General features: G+C 43.3%; 1 protein-coding gene across 3 annotated transcripts in view; it reads left to right on the forward strand.

Moving 5' to 3' along the window:
* Nucleotides 1-24,333, forward strand: part of LOC100695157 (nuclear receptor ROR-alpha) — a 186,109-nt gene that overhangs the window by 136,563 nt on the left and 25,213 nt on the right. The window contains exon 1 of one of the 3 annotated variants that reach the window (XM_005457379.4): nucleotides 6,761-6,938. The exons of the other annotated variants lie outside the window; for them this stretch is intronic. Within the exon in view, the coding sequence (XP_005457436.1) occupies nucleotides 6,782-6,938 (157 nt within the window). The 5' untranslated portion in view covers nucleotides 6,761-6,781. Of the gene's footprint in view, nucleotides 1-6,760; nucleotides 6,939-24,333 lie in introns of those variants that run through there. 3 annotated transcript variants of the gene reach the window in all.

Here is a 24,333-nt window from a genome sequence, read left to right on the forward strand (position 1 = left end):
AATTGGCTTGGAGGAGGTCCTTCACATTTTCCAGAACTGTCCACCGGACCAGATTGGAGTCTTTTCTGGTCCATTTTTGGTCTAGTCTATGTCTTAGTAATTATTCCCACGTCCTGTTTTGGTTTGGTAAATGTCTTTGCTCATGGGTTCCTCTCTTGATGGTTTCCACCTTTGTCTTGTCTCCATTGGTGTCTGTTTTCCCTCCTTTGTGATTGCCTGTCCCTCCTTCATTGCTTTCATTTGTGGACAGTGTGTCCTGGGTGTGTCAATAGGTATGTTTCTTCCATTGTCTGATGGCCATTCATCTGTTTTTCCTCCCATTCTAACAGTGTATGTATCTGAGTTCATCCTCTTCTGCTTAGTTTGGTTTTGTATGTTTCTCATATTGACTCTGGGTTTTTAACTTGTGTTGCTTAATTTAATAATCTTCTTTTTTTAAAGACGTTAGGAACTTCTTTGAAAAAAAAGTGCTGAGCAGAATTTTGGATACACAATCCATCCATTGCCTGAAAATGTTCAAAGGATTTATTTGTGATATCTTCAAAGGCTTAGCTTTTTTTCCTAGAACCTTCTTAAATGTTCAGTGGTGTTGAAGTTGGGTAACTGTGTATGAAAGTCCATGACTAGCAGGACTCCTTGGTCCTCTTTGGTCTTCAAGTAGTTCTCAGATCTTTGAGGTGTGTTTTGGCTCATTATCTTGCTGTAGTATGAATTTTTCTCCATAAAGATGAAAACTGTTGGTGGTTTTAGTTTTCTGAAAACCTGTGAACACGATAACTTGAGAAGGATGCCACCTAGGATTTTGAAATTGATAATGTAATGTTTGAATCTCAGGAGATCAAATTTTCTGGAAATCTTGTGAATGTGAGGCAGCACTAGCAATAACTTAATTAAGAAAATCTCAACCTTCATGTCAGTTTTATTGTGAATTGTGTGTGTAATATATGAACCGGTTTTAAGACAAATAAGACGTGCTAGTCCTTTGTTCTCTGCACTCCAAACCCGAGTTTGGTGGATATCTTTAGGCTGGTGCTGCTGGAGGCCTGGATGTAACTGGCTGACAGATTTCTGCTGAAGCTGCGTCTCTCAGCGGTTTCTTGCTGCGTCGTCCTCTGTTATCTTCCTCTTTGCTTAGTTTTTGTTGTTCGTTCTGTCTGTCTTTGCATTGTGCTCTCTTCCTTCCTTTTCATGTCTCTCCTACCTCTTGTTTCTTTGAACTGTTTGTTTTGTCAACCACAGCGATGGAGGGCGGCAGCACGACACCACACGACTGTGTGCTTTTTTCTTTGTCACGTTCCTCTGCGTCTCTCCTGAAAGGGAAAAGTGTTTTTTTTTTTCTTTGCAGCAATACAACTCTAAATCCAACTCCAACTGAACATGAACTCCACCATCTTTTCTGCTAATCACTTTCAGGGCTTTTGTGCCTTTATTTTCATTTCTTTATTTTATTATTCTGTTTTTTCTTTGTGTTATTTCCTGTCTCTATTATGTCATTTTCCACGTTGTTGTGGACAAATGCATCATTTTTTTCTCTGTTTGTTTCAAATGAAAAACTGTGATTGGGTGTTCTTTTGTGTTTGTTTGACATAATCTTGCTATTTTTAGGCATTATTCTGCATCTCATTTGTCTCTTTGTGATGTATCTGTCTCTGCACTGCTGCTGATCTAATGCCAGGGTTTCATTACCAAAAACTATCTGAACTAATTGACCTGCGACATGACAGGTTTTTTTTTCTTTTTAAATTATGTTGTTTTCTTCAATTTGACCTAACGATAGCAGTGCAGTCTCACTGCTATAATGACCAAAATGCAAAGATAGCACAATAATGAGAAAGCCCGTTTAGTAACTTATTGGGAGAACCAATAAGTTATTAAACGGGAGAACCAGTCAAACATCTCTGGCATGTGGTAAAAAGTGAAACTGGCAGCATTAATCTGCAGCTGACAAATCGGTAAAAATGATGCACCACGGTTATGTTGACATCTCAAAGGAAACTTTCCAACGTCTCAGTTAGAGCTGAGGCTGTTTGAGAGGAAAAAGGGGCCCCATTTCATTTTAGCTGTTATTTTTAAGAGATCTGATAAACCCAGTTATTCCCATCTAAGTGAAACCTCCCGCCTCACCAGGAAGCCAAATGGAAGAAAATATGTGAATATAAATAAATAAAACCAAAATATTTACTTATTTTATTTAATTTAATTTATGTGCCCTTATTTTTAATAGTGTAAGAGACTCTGCTGCATTTTGTAGTCATTTTGTGCTCATGCTGGTTTGTGTGTGTGAGGTGGAGAGGAGGGGAATGATGCAACACTAAAAATGACTTAAAATTATACTCGGCGTAGAATCTGGCTTCCTTCTTCAGTGTTTCTCGAGTGTTCGGTTAAGGCTTGGTGTAAAAGCCTGTTCGTTTCCATACACTCTCCTGTTTTAATGTCCAACTGTACAACATTAAAAATCATGTTTGTACTGCAACGAATTTTTGAATCGTTGACTTTGGAATCAGTCTGGATTACCTCACTGACGTTACTGTTTAGTATTTCAGATTGCAACATTATAATTATCATATTGATCAGCACCATAATGCCATTGCTTTACCAGCGAATAACTGGTTAGGTCAAATAAAAACTGTTCTAAAAGTGTGACTGGAGTCATTTAAAAGCATCTCTTCTTGAGATTTTATTTTTTCTTTGCTGGATCAGCACCTCACAGGTGGTACAAGACTACTAGGCTGCCTGACTACGGTCTACCTGATATTCCTGTGCTGGTGTTGTTCATGCGTCATCATAATGTTTGTCCAGGGTCAACATTGCAACTGGCCTCTCACCTCGTTGCGATGTCATATCTTTGGAATGTGGAAGAAGGAGAAAAAACATGTCTTTGTTTATGTAAAACTCTCTTCTAGAACAAGTGCTCAGCATTTCAGGGGTTTTTAAAAAAAAGTTCTTATTAAGTATTATCAAGTTAGGTTTGCTATTAACCAAATTTAGGTTACTCATGTTCTTTTGCTAGTAATAGTTTTTCATAGCTTTAGCTAACTTCTTGGCTAATGCTAAGTGCTTATACAATGTGATTGGTCAGTTGCAATGTTGATTCTGGACAAACATCATGATGACGACGTAAAGAACAACACCAAAATAAGAATATCAGATGGTGCTGACTACAATAATGTTGCAGATTGGTCATTTTGTTTGATTTTGTGTCCCTTTGTGGTAACTTTGTGACTTCCGGCGCCGCTCCGAGCTGGCAGCCAGTATCAGCAGCTCCGACCTGACCGTCCTTTTTTTCTCTTTAATATATGTTTCTTTTTGTTTTTGTGTTTATTGTTTTTGTTTTTCTATTGTGGACTGCTGTCCCCCACAATGGAGCTCAGAAATCTATGGGCAATGGTGTTCTTTATTACATTTTTTACGGCGTCTTTGTCCGGAGAGCGCGTGGAGGTCCGACCTCCCATTGTTTACAGCAGGGATCAGTTGTTAGCCCTCGGAGCCTCCGCTGCCCTGCCTACCGCCGAGCGAGCCAACATCCCCCGCGATCAGGCGTCGCAGTAGAGTTAGGAGGTACCGGCCAGTGATCCCATCTATTATTATGGGGAACGTGAGATCTCTCCCCAATAAAGTAGACGAACTGGCGGCCCTTACCCGACATCAGAGGAGCTACAGGGAGTGCAGCCTGATGTGCTTCACAGAGTCGTGGCTAACTGCGCTAACTCCGGACTCACACATAAACATGGATGGTTTTCATCAACAACGGAGAGTGGTAAGAAGAGAGGAGGGGGTCTGGCTGTGTTTGTGAACGATAGATGGTGTAACTCTGGGCATTTATCTATCAAAGAGACGCTATGCTGTAAGGACATCGAGCTGCTAGCAGTTAGGATGAGACCGTACTATCTACCGCGAGAGTTTACACACGTGATTATGATAGCTGTGTATGTCCCGCCCTCTGCTAGTGCTGCAGCAGCCTGTGAGGTCCTGCACACTGTAACCAGCAGACTCCAAACACAGCACCCTCAGGCCCTTTTCCTGATCTCTGGGGACTTTAATCACATCTCCCTGTCCTCCACTCTCCCCACCTTCACCCAGTATTTCACCTGCCACACCAGAGACAATAAAACATTGGACTTAATGTATGCCAACACCAAGGAGGCATACAGCTCATCACCTCTTCCTCCCCTGGGGGGCTCAGATCACAATCTGGTTCATCTCCAGCCTGTGTATAAACCTCTAGTACACAGAGAACCAGTTGTGAAACGCACAGTAAGGAAATGGTCGGCAGAGACTGAAGAGGCCCTGAGGGACTGTTTCCGTTCTACTGTGTGGGACAACCTCTGCAGCCCCCTGGAGGATGACCTCAACAGCATCACAGACTGCATTAAGGATTACATGAACTTCTGTGTGGACAACACCGTACCCATCAAAAAGGTACGGTGTTTTTCTAACAACAAGCCATGGATAAATCCTGAAATTAAGGCTCTCCTCAAGGAGAAGAAGAGAGTCTTTAGATCTGGAGACAAACAGGAGCTGAGAGCTGTTCAGAAGAAGCTGAAATGGAAGATAAGGCAAGGAAAGGAAAACTACAGGAGGAAGATGGAAGAGCAGCTGCAACAGGACAACATCAGAGGGGTTTGGAACAGCCTGAAGACAATCTCAGGACAAAAACCAACCCCCCAGGCTGCAAGAGACTTGGGGTGGGTGAATGACCTAAATAAATATTTTAATAGGTTTGATCAACCACCCACCCCTCCCCCAGCATCGCCCCCCCTGCTGCAATCTCCTTCATCTTCAGGGACTGCCTGTCCTTCATCTCAGGACTTCACACCTCTCAGCTTCACACCTCCCAGCTCCCAGTCATTACACCCACCCCCGGCTTCTGTGGACTCCAACATACACCCCCCTTCCCCAAAATCCACTCTTTCTATCTCAGCACTTCAAGTGAGGAACGAGCTTCGCAAGATCAAGGTAGGCTGCAGGTCCAGATGGCGTCAGCTCCAGGCTCCTGAGATGCTGCGCAGATGAACTGTGTGGCATCCTAGGTCATCTGTTCAACCTGAGCCTGTCACTGGGGAAAGTACCACAGCTGTGGAAGACCTCCTGTGTGGTACCGGTACCAAAGACCTCCCATCCCAAGGACCTCAGCAGCTACAGGCCGGTAGCCCTGACATCCCATCTGATGAAGACCCTCGAGAGGTTGGTTCTAAACCATCTGCACCCCCTGGTGGGGTCTTCATTGGATCCACTACAGTTTGCTTACCAGCCTGGCATCGGGGTGGAGGACGCCATCATCTACCTCCTGCACCGAGCTCTGACTCACCTGGAGAAGCCTGGAAGCACTGTGAGGATCATGTTCTTTGATTTCTCCAGTGCTTTCAACACCATCCAGCCACGACTTCTGAGGGACAAGCTGGAGCTATCGGGAGTGGACCACCACATGTCCCAGTGGATACTGGACTACCTCACAGAACGTCCACAGTACGTGAGGTCACAGGGCTGTGTCTCTGACACGCTGGTCTGCAGTACGGGGGCCCCACAGGGAACTGTGCTGGCACCGTTCCTCTTCACCCTCTACACTACAGACTTCATCAACTCCCCACGCTGCCACCTACAGAAGTTCTCTGACGACTCTGCCATAGTCGGCCTCATCACAGGTGAGGACGACTCAGAGTACAGACAGTGGACTCTGGACTTTGTAGACTCGTGCCAGCAGAACCACCTGCTGATCAACGCTGGGAAAACCAAGGAGTTGGTGGTGGATTTCCGGAGACGCAGACCCACCACACCGACACCGGTGAACATCCAGGGAGTGGACATTGAGATAGTGGACTCTTATAGGTACCTGGGTGTTCACCTGAATAATAAACTGGACTGGAGCCACAACACTGATGCTCTTTACAGGAAGGGTCAGAGCAGACTCTACCTGCTGAGGCGGCTGAGGTCATTTGGAGTACAGGGAGCGCTTTTAAAGACCTTCTAGGACTCTGTGGTGGCATCTGTCAGTTTTTACAGTGTGGTATGTTGGAGCAGCAGTTTATCGACAGCTGAGAGGAAGAGGTTGGATAAACTCATCAGGAAGGCCAGCTCTGTTCTGGGATGCACCCTGGACCCAGTGCAGGAGGTGGGAGACAGAAGGACTCTGGCCAAAATAACATCTCTGATGGACAGAGTCTCCCACCCCATGCATGGAAATGTTGCTGAACTGAAGAGCTCCTTCAGTGACAGACTGCTACATCCTCGATGCATGAAGGAGCGTTTCCGCAGGTCCTTCCTCCCTGCAGCTGTCAGACTGTACAATCAGAACTGCTCCCAACAATCATAGATGTTTACATCTGCGCTGTAACTGCAATAAGTTAATCAACTGATTCGCACTACAACCTGGTTTGCCTCTTTTCTGTAGTTATTTATATATAATTTAATAACTGTACAGTACTCTGTTTATAGTAACCATTGTCCTTAATGTAAATATGTAAGAAAAATTGTGTATGTTTCTGTTCTGTGTCCTGTGTACTGTTTGTTTGTATATGTGTCTTTTTGGCTGCTGTTACAACCAAATTTCCCCTTGTGGGACAATTAAAGGATTATTCTATTCTATTCTATTCTATTCTATTCTATTTCTTTGGTGTCATTTTGCGTTCCTTCTCATCAGTGGTTCATATTTTTGTGTTGGTTTTTTTGGTGGTTTTATATAATTTTGAGCTCGTACTCTCACGGTGTCTTAAAAGTGTCCTCTCATTGGCTGAAAGCTGTGTCAATAAGAGGGGCAGGTAAGTGATGGGGCGGGGCCAGATCGATGACGTTGCAGTCACATGTACCCTCATGCTGTGCCGAGCAGCCGGAGGATGACAGTGCTGAGAGAGCTGCCGCTGGTCTCACACAGGGAGCGGTGTTACTGTTTTCTCCACGAGCCTGGATTATAACTATGTATTTTGTCATTTCTGCCATGAAAGGTGAGTCTAAAAAGTGTGTGTGTCATTTTACTTTGGGTTTAGAGTTTTCTTTCAGCGCTTCAACGTGATTGTTGGTCCACGGAGAAGCTCCACTCTGCTTTTTGTTTTGTACGGTTTCCCTGGGTTGTGTGCGCTCATCCTCACCGAGCTGTCAGCGCTGCTCTACATGTGTTGTTGTGTCTGATAACTGTTGGAGCGCAGAAACGCAACACCCTCACTGATCGTGGAACTGCTATTTTGGGAAATGTGAGTCAAGTTAGTGGGACTTTAAAGGATGGGAGGTGAAGGATGAGGCGGACAGCAGACGGGGTGTGCGTGAAAGTTGACGATATGGTCCTGAGATGCGCTCCGTGTAAATGAAAGTTGCGGGGAGGAGGAACTATTTCTTTTTTAAAGCTTGTGGCATTGCTCCAGGTTTCTCCATGTGCTTTTGTTTGTGGAGCGCTTTGCTTCACATCGAAATGGAAAAGAAAATCGAGGTGTGGGCAGGGGCGGACCACAAGATGGTGTGTTCCTGGGCGGTAGCGCACAAAAGCCCCCCAACCAACTTAGACTTGCTGGATGTGCATGTTCTCCTCTGTTAGATAAAAATGGGACAGAGTTAAAAAGCTCCACTATATTTGTGGCTCTGTCTCATGACCAAAGCCCAAGTTTATGTATGCAGTATACATTCTGAAACATTTGGATGGCTGATGGGCATGCTGGGAAATCCACTGCTTGTATTTCCTGACTTGTGTTTTTGTCAAGAACTGAAAGGCTGTTCCGACTTATATGCTGAAAATATGCAGTCATACGTATGTATGTGTGGACTTGTGTGTGTTTGATTTATGTAGAAATTAGTCCAGTGGAAACAGTTATTGAATGAGTAACTCAATGAATGAGTGTGCTTGTTTGGTACAATCCCCCGTCCACTCAGCCTGTGAGGACCTGTGGTTTATGGGCTTCGCTCATCTGTTCCATGCTTACAGACTTTACACTCGTCTTCAGGTTACAATAGCAAGGCTCAATCTGTAGCCAAGTAGTCGATTCAGTGTGAGCTTATAGCATAAACTTAGATAAATGTGTCCATTCGCCTGACCTCTAACTGCAGTTGTTGTCCATGGTACTGATCAGAAGCTGGAAAGATGCTGTTGGTATTATTGATTATTGCTATAAGATATTATTTTTCAGTTTCTCTGTGTGTGTGTGTGTGTGTGGATGTGTGTGAGAGAGCGAGTAAGTGAGTTAGCAATGTAACAATAAGGGCTCAAAACAATGATCTGCCCTGGGGTTGATCACAGACGTGTTAAGCTGGTGGCACACTCCGGTCTCATTTTACATATTACAGGGTTGTTTTTGTTCCACTTGTAGTGGTCAGTCATCTAATTTGATATAATTTAGCAAAACTGTTGTTTGTTTGTTTTTTTTCCTTTTAGTTCTTTGCTTTATTTCTTGTGTAGAGATGTAACAATGCTTATATTCTGACATTATACACGGTATAAAAATGAAGTGCCTTAAACCTGCATTCTGTTTAATGGTTACTGGAAGGCCAAACCCTGTGGTTGCACTTTGGGTGTATAGAGGTTTATGGGAAATGGACCTTCAGCTCCCTTGCTTTGTGTGTTTCGGGTCTCAGTGAATCAAAAATGAAGTGCACTTTGTAAATTACTTTGGTCTTCTGAATGCAGAGTGAAATATCTTGCTACAGGCTTCAGCACTTTTACTGCGGTAAAAGTTTTCCCATCAAATACAAACTCCGGAGGTCTGGCTGATCACTTCTTCCCCACTGAGAGCAAGACCTAGAGCCGCACTGCCCTTTGTAAGGAGATTTGTGGGGTAAATTCCCTGAAGGGTTGTTGAACTGGAAGTGCAAACTCAGGTCTTTCATAATCTTTTAAAAAGCCTCTATCTGCAGAGTTCATCTAGAGTTTAGCTTCAAGCTAAATTTTTAAACCCAGCTGTTGATGTCACTGTGATGCGTCGGCGCTTCTGATACGAGGCCAGACTGTCATGTTTAATGTGTCTGCATTAAGCCATGCAGACATGATTCTTTAATTGAGTTCAAACTGTCAGTGCTTTAGTCTGCCCAGCAGATTCAAAACAGTCATTTTTCTTTATTTCTTGAACGATTTGAAACGCATGCCTACATTTGGCTTTAATCATCATTCGTGTAGCCAACACCCAGGTGCTTCTCCTTTAGTAAGAAACTTTACAGTTGTTCAAGCTGATTTTTATTTTCTTGATAATTGCAAAGTGTGTGTGTGTGTGTGTGTGTGTGTGTGTGTGTGTGTGTGGTTTAATGCTGTCTGTTCCAGATTGCCAATCTGTGAGAAAACACTGCAGGAGGCATTTAGCCAGCCTGTTATGTCAGAGGATTACAACAGCCAGGAGATTATTTAACTGTTTCTTAGGGGGAGGGGGAGTGTGGTGACATCACTGGTGACATTGTGATCAAAAAGTGCGCGCAGTTGTTTACATAAACAGAAAAGACAGACAAAAGTATCATATTTAAAACAGTTGGGAAATATTGTAGATTATGGCAGAAAGGATTTTTAAATTCTGCACAACAATTCTAATCTCAGCGATTAAAAAAAAAAAGAAGAAGAAGAAGAAGAAGATGATGCTTGGGCTCCTCGCTGATTTCCCAAAAGGGCATGTTGATTTCCTTGAACTTCAAATATAAATTATGATAAAAATAACAAAGTGCCGTCTGGTGGCTGGAGCTTGATGTGACTCTTAGCCCGTGTATCCTACACTGCTGTTGTCAGCAGGTCCAATTGTGGCCTGTACCCGGCTCAGGCTACACATCTCAGGAAACCTGCGCTGTACGCATGCAGGGAGTGATTTAGAGCTGCGAACGAGGTGACAGACCCTTCGTGATCCAGAACAGAAGACTTTTAATAGCTTTTAGTTCCTCTTGATAGATCTAGTTGGCCAAAGACTTTTTTGTTTTCAAATGGTAAATGGCCTGTATTTGTATAGTGCTTTACTAGTCCCTAAGGACCCCAAAGCGCTTTACACAGCCAGTCATCCACCCATTCACACACACATTCACACACTGGTGATGGCAAGCTACGTTGTAGCCACAGCCACCCTGGGGCGCACTGACAGAGGCGAGGCTGCCGGACACTGGCACCACCGGGCCCTCTGACCACCACCAGTAGGGAACGGGTGAAGTGTCTTGCCCAAGGACACAACGACCGAGACTGTCCAAGCCGGGGCTCGAACCAGCAATCTTCCGATTACAAGGCGAGCTCCCAACTCTTGAGCCACGATCGCCCCGTCATCTTGTCATCTTTTCAGTCATCTTTTTCTGTTGGAAGCCAGAATGGAAATTTCAGTTCAGTCCCATTAATTCGTCAGCCGTAGCTCCAAGTGCACGTCAGATGAAATTACATGGACCTGATGATGTCATTGTTTCTGAACCAGCAACGTGTTACACAAACTCGTTAGCAACATTTTGTGAATGCACCACATGACTCTGCTGCATGTGCTGCACACTCAAACTGTCTCTGCATTCATGTGCAGGATACATTAACTATTAAAATACCTACGAGGACAGTGCTGGCTATCTGATGTGTTGGTCTGGCAGGAGATTTGTTAGAGATATCCAGGAGTTATCCATGAGCACATGACTGAGTCTTAGGAACTGTCAGCTGTCATTTATAAATCAGCATGCTACAACTGACCCTGAATTATGCTCTGCGCTGTATGAATCAGCCTGTAGCAGAATATAGGACTGATGTAGTTTTTCAGGAGTGCGATAACCATAAGTAACCATAAGTTACTGTCCATTACAGTTTGGCCTTGTATATAAATGGCAGCTGCCTGTTTTATATTTCCTGTAGGAAATAGTTGTCTTTTTTCTTAAGACATAGAATGAATTCATCCAGTTTTCTGGTGGATCCAAGTCTGGCCTGGATTTTTCACTCTGCATTTAGTAGCAGCTTTTCCCCCCAAACAACTAAGTTGGTCACAGTAAATGATAAAACGTCACAAAAACAAAACACATTTTGTAAAAATAAAGATGAAAATAATCCTTCAGTAAAGCAGAATGTAAAACCACGCATCCATTTCAACAGAAGACAAAGCAGAAGGGCTTTTTATTAACCACCAAACAAACCTTGACACATTTCTGAGGCTGAGCGGCGTCTGCTCGGCCCTCCTCTCTCCTGCTGCTTTGATCCAGTGTCTGAGAAACGCTATTTTTTTTCTTTCTTTAGAGCTCAGTTTCAGATAATTTATCCATTAGGGATTTGTTTTGCTCAGGCTTTAGCATTTTTGGAGTAAACAGCAGTGGCTCTTGTGATATTCTTTCTCGCTCATTAGCCTTCACTTAGTGCTGCTATCTTGCTAATTACACATTATACTGTGGTATCTGTACAGTAAGCAAATGCAGCATCCCGAGGGAAAACTCTGGAAGTTCATCTGGATTCCTGGTTCAAAGTGAAAGTAAGATATTTGTTGTGTACTGTTAAATAAAGTAAAAAAGCAGTGCAGCGTTAGAGGAGGTGTGGGGAAAAAGAAAATGATTTCTTCCAAAAATATATTTGAATTTTGTGTGTTTGATTTTCTTTCTGTTTTTCTGTTTTTAACCTTTTTGTATAATTCTGATATTTTTATTTGCTTTTTTGTTTTTTAGACATTTTTTTTGCTATGTTCAGTCTGAGAAGAAGGAGCATTTCAAATTAATAATTTAAAAATGAAATCTTCTTTCATGTTTATTTATTACTAAACTGTTCATTTTAATTTTTAATTTTTGTATGTTTTCCCCCATTGTTAAAATTTTCCATGTTTATAGTTATTTGGGCATTATTTCACATGGTTCCCTTTTCTCTGTTTTCAAAAAAAAGGGTTAAATATCTTTTTTCTTCATTGTGTCTGCATGACAGTGACAGACACGGGGTCATTGTGGCTTCTCATGTGCAGAAATGTGGCTTCTGTCGGTTCATTTAAGGCCCCTGTATGAACCAGTGCAGTCCAAATCAGCAGTGAGGTCTTTGAAACAGAAATGTGGATGGTTATGCATGCGGAGGTGAAGCAGAGACTCGCGGTTTGGCGATTAGTGTGCCGACCTGCTAGAGAGGTGACTAATCGAACCACCAACTGTGGCTGATGAACAAGCTGCTGCTTCATCTGCTCACAGCCTGAATGAGCGTGTTGGTGCTCCATGTGTGGCGCCATATGTCTGCCGTTTTTACATCCACTCTGAGAATTTGGAAGCTGGACGAGGAGATTAAAGAACGGAGCCTGTTAGCAACGTCTGAGCAAGAGCAGTTGAGGCGAGATCTTGGGTCCTCCTGTGAGTGAGCATGGCCTTTGCAGTGTGGTGGACTGGGGACGAAACTCACGCTGGCAGCAGCTGCATTTCATCTGTCACTCACGTAATACAGTGATTCAGTTTTGCAAGCTAAATCATCGAGGACAGAATTTTTAACTTTGTATACCAGCCAGAGGCCAGCTGAGAAAAGTGTCCTATGATATGCTCAACAGCATAATGAGCAATGGGACGGATCTGCACCGGAAAGCTGACACAAATCTGAAAAAAAAAAAAAAAAATTATTTTGAACTTGAACCTCTGGATCTTGTCCAAGGATATTTAGGCATGCAGACTGACTGGAGAAACAAGGGGTCAAACGACCACCAACCCTCCCATGCTCTGCTTCCTGAGCTGTGCCCACCCCAGGCTCAGAGTGCTGAAACCTATTTTAGGGACATGTTCCACATCTTGGATCAGCATCACCTGCCAACCCAACGAGGTGGAGTTGGACTCTTTCCAAGGATAGGTAGGCTGTGACATCATTTTTGGGGAAGTAGCTGGATGTTAAGACCTACCACAATAACAGCCTGGCCTATGAGACAGCTGGTGGGGGAAAGACGAAGTCCGGAAAGGTCTGGGGCTGGTTCCTTAGCAGTGACCAACCTTTTGAAGGAAAGGTAAGTAAATCAATTGTGGGTCGTGTGTTCGTCTCAGATGAATAACAAATGCAAAGAAGTTACCCTAAAATGCCCGTCCATGTCCATGTACACTCGTATTACTGTTAGTTTACCTGGGTCATCCACCCAAGTCCACATGTGGGAGATGCAGATATCTAGGACTGAGCTGAACGCCTTCAGTGTCCAAATCAGGATTCATCTTTCAGGAAAAAGAGATGCCAACATTATTCATTATCCATCATTTAGAATTATTATCACTAATCACCACTCGTCTAGCCCTGACACGAGGACAGGAATTCATAACCACGTGACCAACTTTTCTTTGATCAGGCTGTTGGAAAAGTCAAACATCTGGAATTAGTCTATGGTCTGGAGTAATAAGTACTACTGTATTTTTGCCTTTAGCATTTTTTTCATAGATTCAATTAAAGAAATGTCAACAAACTATGTTTTTCTTTTGTTGTCTTTTTTTGACAACCTGAAAGAAATAAAGTGCCTAAAGATGCATTTTAATGCGTTTTGCATGATTATTTCCTATGTGTAGGCACAATGTGGGTTCATCCCTTGAATTACACCCAGCAGGCAGATCATTATGAACACCTGCCTAATGCTGTGTTTGGTCCCCCTTTTGCTGCTGTTAACAGCTCTGACCCATCAAACCATGGACTCCACTAGACCCCTGTCCAGGTGTTCCCCAGGGAATCGGTGCACACAGTCAGCAATCCACGTAAAAGAAAATGGGATTTATCAGACCAGGCCACCTTCTTTCATTGCACCATGATCCAATTCTGATGCTCAGGTGCCCATTGTTGGCTCTTTTGGTAGTCCACAGGGTTAGCGTGAGCATCCTGCTTCATCTGTATGTGTATTCTGACGCCTGCCATCAGAACCAACATGAACTTTTTCAGCAGTTTGAGCTACAGTAGCTTGTCTGTTGGCTCAAACCACTACCACTGTACGTCAGTGAGCCTTGGACACTTATGTCTCTGATTCACCATTGTTCCTTTCTATGATGACTTTTGATAGATCCTGGCCACTGCGGACCAGCAACACCCCACCAGAGCAGCATCTTCTGAAATGCTCTGACCGAGTCATCTAGCCATTACAATTCAGCCTTTGTTGAACTTGCTCAAGTCCTTACGCCTGCTTGTTTTTCGTGATTCCACACATCAACTTTGAGGACCAAATGTTCACTTGCTCTCTAGAAGTGCCACCATGACGAGACGATCAGTGTTATTCACTTCACCTGTCAGTGATCACCTGATCGGTGGACATAACGTTTTGTGCTTCAGTGGCTTAGCAAATAAAAAGTATTGCTCTTATTGTTGAGATAAAAGGACTGGACTGAAAATGATGAAGATGACATCATAATTGGTCTTTAAGTAGTGGAAATTCATATGTTGAGTGGTACCCAAGTTTATCTTTGTTCCAAGTGGTCTTTTCACTATGTTATATTAAAAACCACCGATGCAAGCATGTTATTCATCAAGTAACTTAAAAATATGTAGAAGCTCGGGCACAATGTATAATACGAAGAGCAGTGCTGGGTACATGTTAGGGCCACTGAAGGTAGGAAAAAATAAGGGTCAAAATTTTTGATGTTAAAGTGGCAGATATGTGAAAAAAACCTCTGTACAACAACCCAAGCACAACGCTTCAAATATAAGAGTCAGCAACAACCTTGTTATCGTTATTTGTTTTTGATGACTCCATCCAACAATGGAAACCATCAATGCATCCATGAATCCCTATACCATAAGGTTTATCCTAAGAGTCCATCTGCCAAATAGCGTTTGGAACTTTAGTGCTGTTGCCTAAGATGTTGGTTTAATAATCAGTCAGATTGTGTCCTGCGGTACCACAAGTCCCATTTGAATAGCTCAAAGATGTAACCAGTGATATCCTTGCATCTGTTCATTGTGCTGTTGTTCTTGATACACAAAGACAATCACCTCGTCCAAAACAATCTGCTCTTTTCTTTTGGATAGACCCAGGTCACGACAGCATCTCTGCAAAGTCTGCATGCTTATGATAATATGGTGATTCTCAGCTAAAATCACAACCATTTCCTTGTTGCTAAATCCAATTCAAAAGCATAATTTTAATTAGGTCATCAATATTGGCGTGGTGCATAGCAAACCTGATGCTCAAAGCGATGCGTTTCCTCGACCAAAAAACACTATTTTCCAAGTTATCCATTACAAATGTGACACGTTTTTCTCAAAACTTTGAAACTTCAGTGTCAAAGTTTTTCCTTCCTTTAGTGAGCTTCATATGCCGTCGTAGTACATTAGAAGATAAGACACATTAATTAATGTGAGCTTACATCACCTTCACTTTGGCCATTTAGTGAGGAAAAGCTGCTAATTTCAGTCTTTCAGTGCCTCCAACATGATCATTTTCTGCTTTTTTCTGTATTATTTTTTAAATTAAATTGGTGTAAACTGATCGTATATAAGTCCAGGGCTAAGCAATGAAAAAGCATCATCTTGGGTTCTGTGAAATTTTGATGCTCTGACATTGTAATGATGTAAAAAAAAAAAAAGAGCAAGAAAATGTAACAAATGGCAATAATAGTAGTTGGTGGAAATAAATTCCCGAATGATCAGGATGAAATAGCCTTTATGTGACCTTGGGTTTGAATAAAATTACAGAGTGATAATTATCATGATATTGATTTTTACCCTGCAGCTTAAGTTGACCTTTGGTTTTGATAAGTAAGCTGTGACAACGTGCCACCCCCACCTTCTTCTTCTCACTCTTTACATCAGTAACCCTCGGAGGAAATTGTTTTAATGACTCATCAGCTGTCATAGATGCAGCCATCAAACTTTCACAAAGCTTTAATGTTTGTCAGCGTCTGCTCAAGTGTCTGCCTTGAAAACACCCGTCAACCTGCAGAGCATGTGGCAAAGCCTCTGTTTGTGAATCGGTTTAAGCAGTACAGAGTTAGACCTGTGTATGAAGCTCCCTCAGAGAGAGCTCAGCTTCTGCTTCACCCTTTTTCTACCCTTCATCTTCTCTGCTCCTCTCAGATAAAACAGTGTTCATGCTCTCTCTCATCCTTAGTGCAGTCTAAGCGAGAAGAGATTTCTGACAACATTTCACCAAATACCAAGGTGGAAGGAGGAAGACGAGGTCTGACTCCTAACACTCGTAACAGCAACAAATGAATTGAGAGACCAACATTTGTGCATTTCTAATCCATCTTCCAATGGGATGATGATCAAGGATTAGGATTGTGTTGATGGGTGATGAAATCTGGGATACATTATGTTTAAAGTGATAGCCATGTTTTCCTAATAATGGAAGAAGTCCCCACTGACTTTGTTATTAGATTCAGATCTAAATCTGCCTGACTATGGTTTCATGTCAGCAAGCATGAATATGACCAGTGCTGTTGACACAGACGTGTTTGGGCAAGTTCATGTGGTGTTTGTGCACTCTTTGAAATGAATTTGAGTGCATGAAACAATTCTACTGATCTGTCGTCACCTCAAAACAGGAGAAACCAGAAGAGTCATGTTTCTGTCTAATGTTTTGATTTTGGAAGTCCAAGTACCGTATTTATGAAGAAATGCTATTCAGCTGTTTGTTTTACTGAATGTCCTGTTCCTGCTCAAACACAGTGGTGTTTCTGAGTAGCTTTTCTGCTTAGCAATTTAATTAAAAAGTTTTAGATTACATTCTTTTTTTCATAGTATAATCTTCACGTGCTTCATCCGAAGCACACTCTCTGTGTACTCACTACCTAATTTATAGCCAAAGTATTCACTCACGGTCTCTGTACTGTTTCGCTAGCTTAGCTTAGCTCGTAGCCGACTCGTTAGCACTATGGCTACTTCACCTGTCCCTCCTGCACTTTCCTGCTCATTGTGTCAGATGTTTAGCTACTCCTCGGCCTCCTTTAGCAGTAATGATACCTGTAACAAATGTAGCATATTTGCAGCTCTGGAGGCCAGGATTACTGAATTGGAGACTCGGCTTCGCACCCTTCATTCACCCGTAGCTAGCCAGGCCCCTGTAGCTGGTGCAGCCGAAGATAGCGCAGGCCCCGCTAGCTGTTCCCCGGCAGACCCCAAGCAGCTGGGGAAAGAGGGCGGCTGGGTGACGGTGAGGAGGAAGCATAGTCCTAAACAGAAGCCCCAGGTACACCACCAACCTGTTCATGTGTCTAACCGTTTTTCCCCACTCGGCGACACACCCGCCGGGGGTCAAACTCTGGTAATTGGTGATTCTGTTCTCAGACATGTGAAGCTAGAGACACCGGCAACCATAGTCAATTGTCTTCCAGGGGCCAGAGCAGGAGACACTGAAGGAAATTTAAAACTGCTGGCTAAGGGTAAACGTAAATACAGTAAGATCATAATTCATGTCGGCAGTAATGACACCCGGTTACGCCAATCGGAGGTCACTAAAATCAATATTGAATCGGTGTGAAACTTTGCCAAAACAATGTGGGAGTCTGTAGTTTTCTCTGGTCCCCTCCCCAATCAGACCAGGAGTGACATGTTTAGCCGCATGTTCTCCTTAAATTGCTGGCTGTCTGAGTGGTGTCCCAGAAACGATGTGGGCTTCATAGATAATTGGCAAACCTTCTGGAGGAAACCTGGTCTTGTTAGGAGAGACGGCATCCATCCCACTTTGGATGGAACCGCTCTCATTTCTAGAAATATGGACCAATTTATTAAACCCCCCAAAATATGACTATCCAGAGTTGGGACCAGGAAGCAGAGTTGCAGTCTTACACGCCTCTCTGCAGCTTCTCTCCTCCTGCTACCCCCCCAAAAATCCATCTCCATTGAGACTGTGTCAGCTCCCAAACAGACAAAAAACAAACTAAAAACCAGCAATAAACAACTTAAACACAAAAAATCACAAAGAAAGAACAATACAGTATCCACATCTGAACCAAAGAGTAAAACGGTGAGACCCCATTCCTACAAAACTGCTCAAAGAAGTCCTGCCATTAATTAATTCTTCAATCTTAAATATGATCAACCTATCTCTAATAATCGGCTATGTACCACAGGCCTTCAAGCTGGCTGTAGTTAAACCTTTACTTAAAAAGCATCTCTAGACCCAGCAGTCTTAGCTAATTATAGGCCAATCTCCAACCTTTCTTTCATATCAAACATCCTTGAAAGAGTAGTTGTCAAACAGCTAACAGATCATCTGCAGAGGAATGGCTTATTTGAAGAGTTTCAGTCAGGTTTCAGAGCTCATCACAGCACAGAAACAGCTTTAGTGAAGGTTACAAATGATCTTCTTATGGCCTCTGACAGTGGACTCATCTCTGTGCTTGTCCTGCTAGACCTCAGTGCTGCATTCGATACTGTTGACTAGGGATGGGTATTGATAAGATTTTCACGATTCTCTTATCGATTCTTATTTTTAAAAAAGGAGAACACTAAGGTCGATTAGCTTAGAACTTTGTTTTATATGTTCTCTTTGAACAAGATAGAAATTTAGGAGTAACATGGCCTTACAAACCCAACAGTGAGATCTTAAGCGATCCACAGCCTACAGCTCTTCAATGGGCTGTCACAGGGTCCCCAGGAAAAAAAATTGTAAATGTAAAATAATAAAATAAATATTCTTCTGTAGCAATAACAAAGTATAACATAAATTATTCTGTAGCAATTACACAAGAATATCCAGTAATGTCCCTGCCTACAATTAAACACATTCACTTACCGAAAATCGGGGGCATCTGTTGTGGCAAATGGGTGCAAGCCTTTGACCACAAACTTAGTCACTGCTCGGTGACATTCATCTATCCTGGCCTGAAAGGAGACGCTACCCGTAGACTGCAGCGAGAACTGCCAGCCAGACTCTGTCTGTCTCATCATGGTCACCTAAATGCACAGTAATGGCAGGTTTTGTAATAAGGCAGATCGCGCTAACATAATATGCACTGTTAGCTGATTATTTACCTGCCGCATTAACGGGAGAGGACGTGCAAACGTTACCGCTGCTGCTGGGTTGAGATTCACGAGTCCGGAGCGGAATTAAAAACACGACATTCATTTAAGGTCATCGCGTGTTTTGTGAGCAAATGCTTTTGCATATTCGTAGTGTTTCCTCCTTTAAATGAAATATCTACTTTGCAAGTATTGCAAGTTGCCCCGTTGTCATCCGTTCTCGTAAAGTATAACCAAACTTTTGAGCGTTTGAGCCGCTTAGGCGCCCTGCCAGGTAAATGACGCTCCGCAACGTGGTGACGTCATTCGGGGCGACTGGAATCGATAAGGGAATCGTTTGCAAAAATGGCAAACAATTCCAAGGAATTGAAACAGTGGGAACCGGTTCTCAACAAGAACCGGGATTCGATACCCATCCCTACTGTTGACCATAATATCCTATTAGAGCGATTAGAACATGCTGTAGGTATTACAGGTACTGCACTGCAGTGGTTTGTATCATATCTATCTAATAGACTCCAATTTATACATGTAAATGGAGAGTCCTCTTCACACACTGAGGTCAATTATGGTGTTCCACAGGGTTCAGTGCTAGGACCAATTCTGTTTACATTATACATGCTTCCCTTAGGCAGCATCATTAGAAGACATAGCATACATTTTCACTGCTATGCAGATGACACGCAGCTCTATCTATCCATGAAGCCAGGTAACACACACCAATTAGTTAAACTGCAGGAATGTCTTAAAGACATAAAGACCTGGATGGCCGCTAACTTTCTGCTTCTTAATTCAGATCAAACTGAGGTTATTGTACTCGGCCCTGAAAATCTTAGAAATATGGTATCTAAGCAGATTCTTACTCTGGATGGCATTACCTTGGCCTCCAGTAATGCTGTGAGGAACCTTGGAGTCATTTTTGACCAGGACATGTCCTTCAACGCACATATTAAACAAATATGTAAGACTGCTTTCTTCCATTTGTGCAACATCTCTAAAGTTAGAAATATCCTGTCTCAGAGTGACGCTGAAAAACTAGTTCATGCATTTATTACTTCCAGGCTGGACTACTGTAATTCTTTATTATCAGGATGTCCTAAAAGCTCCCTGAAAAGCCTTCAGCTGATCCAAAATGCTGCAGCAAGAGTCCTGACAGGGACTAGAAAGAGAGAGCAGATTTCTCCTGTTTTGGCTTCCCTTCATTGGCTTCCTGTTAAATCCAGAATTGAATTCAAAATCCTGCTCCTCACATACAAGGTCTTAAATAATCAGGCCCCATCTTATCTTAATGACCTTGTAGTGCCATATCACCCTATTAGAGCACTTCGCTCTCGCACTGCAGGCTTACTTGTTGTTCCTAGAGTATTTAAAAGTAGAATGGGAGGCAGAGCCTTCAGTTTTCAGGCCCCTCTTCTGTGGAACCAGCTTCCAGTTTGGATTCAGGAGACAGACACTATCTCTACTTTTAAGATTAGGCTTCAAACTTTCCTTTTTGCTAAAGCATATAGTTAGGGCTGGACCAGGTGACCCTGAATCCTCCCTTAGTTATGCTGCAATAGACGTAGGCTGCCGGGGATTCCCATGATGCATTGAGTTTTTCCTTTCCAGTCACCTTTCTCACTCAGTATGTGTTAATAGACCTCTCTGCATTGAATCATATCTGTTATTAACCTCTGTCTCTCTTCCACAGCATGTCTTTCATACTGTTTTCCTTCTCTCACCCCAACCAGTCGCAGCAGATGGCCCCGCCCCTCCCTGAGCCTGGTTCTGTCGGAGGTTTCTTCTTGTTAAAACGGAGTTTTTCCTTCCCACTGTCGCCAAAGTGCTTGCTCATAGAATAGAATAGAATTCAACTTTATTGTCATTGCACATGTCACAGGTACAGGGCAATGAAATGCAGTTTGCATCCATCCAGAAGTGCTTTAGCCATGATATAGATATATTACAATATATATTAGCAATAATATAGATATGCAAGTATATTACAGAAATGGGTCTATTATGGTATGTTATAATGTACACGGTATGAAGTATGTTATGAATATGCTATAAGTATGTACAGGCTGTAGTGAGTACAAGCTATGTACAGGCTATGAACAGGATATAAATATGAAATAAAAAAAACTATACAGAAATATGAGATATACAGTTATACAGAAATATGAACTATGCAAGTTATAAACAGTTGTAGGATTAAAAATTATCGTATGTACAGAATGATTATTTACACAGAACTATACAGTAGTGCAGTTAAGATAAGTGAGATATGTGGATAATTTCTACAGAGGCTATATAAAGTGCTAGTGGTTGTGAGTGGTGGTTCAGTCCATGTTATTATTGTGTGTTTGAGGGTACAGTTGTCCATTGTGTGTGTGTGTAGGTGGTTGTGGGTGTGTGTATGTTCAGTCCATGAGTTTAACGTGGGTCAGATGTCAGGAGGCAGAGTTCAGGAGTCTGACAGCTGTGGGGAAGAAGCTGTTCCGGTACCTGGTGGTCTTAGTCCGGAGGCTCCTGTAGCGCCTCCCAGAGGGCAGGAGGGTGAAGAGTCTATGTGATGGGTGACTGGGGTCTTTGATGATTTTCCCAGCCCTTTTCAGACAGCGCTTCCTGTAGATGTCCTTTATGGCAGGAAGTGGTGCTCCGGCGATGTGCTGGGCAGTTTTCACGACCCTCTGCAACGCCTTCCGGTCCGAGGCAGAGCAGTTCCCGTACCAGACTGTTACACAGTTGGTCAGGATGCTTTTGATGGTACAGCGGTAGAAGTTCACCAGGATGTCTGAGGACAGGTGGTTCTTCCTCAGAGTCCTCAAGAAGAAGAGGCGCTGGTGAGCCTTCTAGACCAGCTTGGAGCAGTTGGTCGTCCAGATGAGATCCTCGGAGATGTGGACTCCCAGGAACTTGAAGCTGCTCACACGCTCCACAGCCGTCCCCTTAATGTAGATGGGTGGATGTGGGTCAGCATTCCTCCTGTAGTCCACGATGAGCTCCTTGGTCTTCTCAGTGTTAAGCAGCAGGTTGTTTGTGTCGCACCACTCAGCCAGACGATCCACCTCCTCCCTGTAGGCGGTCTCATCGTTGTCACTGATGAGGCCAATCACCGTGGTGTCATCTGCAAACTTAATGATGGTGTTTGAACCATTGGCAGGTCTGCAGTTGTGGGTGAAGAGGGAGTAGAGGAAAGGGCTCATAACACAGCCTTGTGGTACACCGGTGTTCATTGTGATTGTTGATGAGCAGCGGTTATCCAGCCGGACATGTTGGGGGCGGTTGGTCAGGAAGTCCAGTAACCATTTGCAGATGAGGGAACTGATGCCCAGGTCTGTCAGTTTCCTGATGAGTTGTGAGGGGTGGATTGTGTTGAATGCTGAACTGAAGTCTATAAACAGCATTCTGGCGTAGGTGTTGTTGTTGTCCAGGTGTGAGAGGACAGAGTGCAGTGCGATGGAGACTGCATCCTCTGTGCTCCTGTTCTGGCGGTATGCGAATTGGTGGGGGTCCAGGGTGGGGGGGAGACAGGATTTGAAGTGTGCTAAGACCAGCTGCTCTAAGCACTTAGTGATGATGGGGGTGAGTGCTACTGGGCGGTAGTCATTGAGGCTAGATGGGTTGGAGTTTTTGGGTATCTGGACGATGGAGGTGGATTTGAAGCAGGCCGGTACCACAGCGTGGGCCAAGGACAGGTTGAATATGTCTGTCAGGACTCCTGCAAGCTCCCCCAGAATATGCTCTGAGAACACGCCCGGGGATGCCATCAGGACCTGCAGCCTTGTGGACATTGATCCTGCTCAGCACCGCTCCTACATCGGTGGGGGAGAGAGTCAGAGGTTGGTGGTCTGGCGTCATGTCTGTTTTGGTTGTGGTTGTGGGGATCCCTCGCTCAAAACGAGCATAAAAGTTGTTGAGCTCGTTGAGGAAGGAGACATCAGAGGATGCGGGGGAGGGTTTGGTGGTCCTGTAGCCTGTAATGGTCTGGAGTCCTTGCCACATGCGTCGGGGGTTGGAGTTGGAGAAGTGTTCTTCTACCTTCTTTTTGTAATGGTGTTTACCTTTTTTGATGCCCTTCTTTAGATTAGCCCTGGCTGTACTGTAGGCGTGTGCATCTCCTGACCTAAAGGCGGTGTTGCGGGCCTTCAGGAGGAGATGAACATCCCGGTTCATCCAAGGCTTCTGGTTGGGGTACATGGTGATCCGTTTCTGGGTGGTGACACTGTCTGTGGTTTTGGAGATGTAATCCAGTACAGATGAGGCGTACTGGTCCAGGTCTGTCTGGGTGAACATATTCCAGTCTGTGTTTTTAAATCTGTCCTGGAGCACTGCGTCTGTCCCCTCTGGCCACATTTTAATTGTCCTCACAGCAGGTTTCACACGTTGGATGAGTGGTGAATACCTAGGTGTGAGGAACAGGGAGAGATGGTCCGATTGTCCAATGTGGGGGAGGGGTGTTGCTTTGTAGGCTCCAGCCAAGTTGGAATAAACATGGTCTAAAGTCTTGTCTCCTCTGGTGTGGCAGGAGACATGTTGGTGGAATCTGGGGAGGACTGTCTTTAAGTTGGTGTGGTTGAAGTCGCCAGCAATAGGGGGTCATATGATTGTTGGGTTTTGTCTGTTGTATTATCGTATGGTCTATCTTACAATATAAAGCACCTTGAGGTGACTGTTGTTGTGATTTGGCGCTATATAAATATAATTGAATTGAATTGAATTGATTGTAGAACTCGGCTTAAAGAAAAAAAAATCACGTAGACTTGAATAAAAAGCCTTGAGCACATGCTCGTGGACAGTTATGTTACAGTCCGAGTCATCATTTGTAATGCAGGTGGTTTGTCATTAAGCTGTTGTCACATTTTGGCACATTTTAACCCCTTATATTACCTGTACTTGTTTATTGTAACTCAGATATAATGGTGCCACAGTTGGGCTCTGATTCATTCAGTGTGTAGCTGACTTCGCTAGCTTGCCAAACATGGTTTGCCAGCCAACATGATCATGGCAGATAATCTGTGTTATCAATGATGTTGATTCTAAGCAAAAAATAAGTAGTATAAGCGAACAGTCGCTTTCTCAAATAATAACGAAGAGCAGTGTTAGCCAAATTAGTTGTGCAGCATGTATCTGGTAGCTTGGTAGCTTTGTCATGTCCATATCAGCTTTGTTGCCTTTGTATTGTGTTACCGTATATACTCATGAAGGATACACACTGGCCTCCCAGTTGTACTATACGATACATATAATACATACAAGGATGTAAAATAACAGTGCTGGGCAGTCTTGTGTATGTCATAGCTAATTTGTCTGATGCTAGCTTGTACCAATATAAAATATAACCAGCAGAAGTGAATGATTGTACTGTAACACATGAAGTTATAGTAATTAGTTTGTACTAATCCTGAAATCTTAGGTTGCTTCACACTATACTACAGGTAACCTCTTCCTGTGGTCTCTTAGAAAAAGAAGAAAAACACTTCACAGTTGAGTCTGAGGGGAAGGCTGATGGAAATGAAAACAACACAGATGTTTGTGTTTACTTAAATGGGTGCACATAAAGTAAAACACCA

This window comes from Oreochromis niloticus, linkage group LG1 (assembly GCF_001858045.2).
Source record: "Oreochromis niloticus isolate F11D_XX linkage group LG1, O_niloticus_UMD_NMBU, whole genome shotgun sequence".
Taxonomy (NCBI): Eukaryota; Metazoa; Chordata; class Actinopteri; order Cichliformes; family Cichlidae; genus Oreochromis; species Oreochromis niloticus.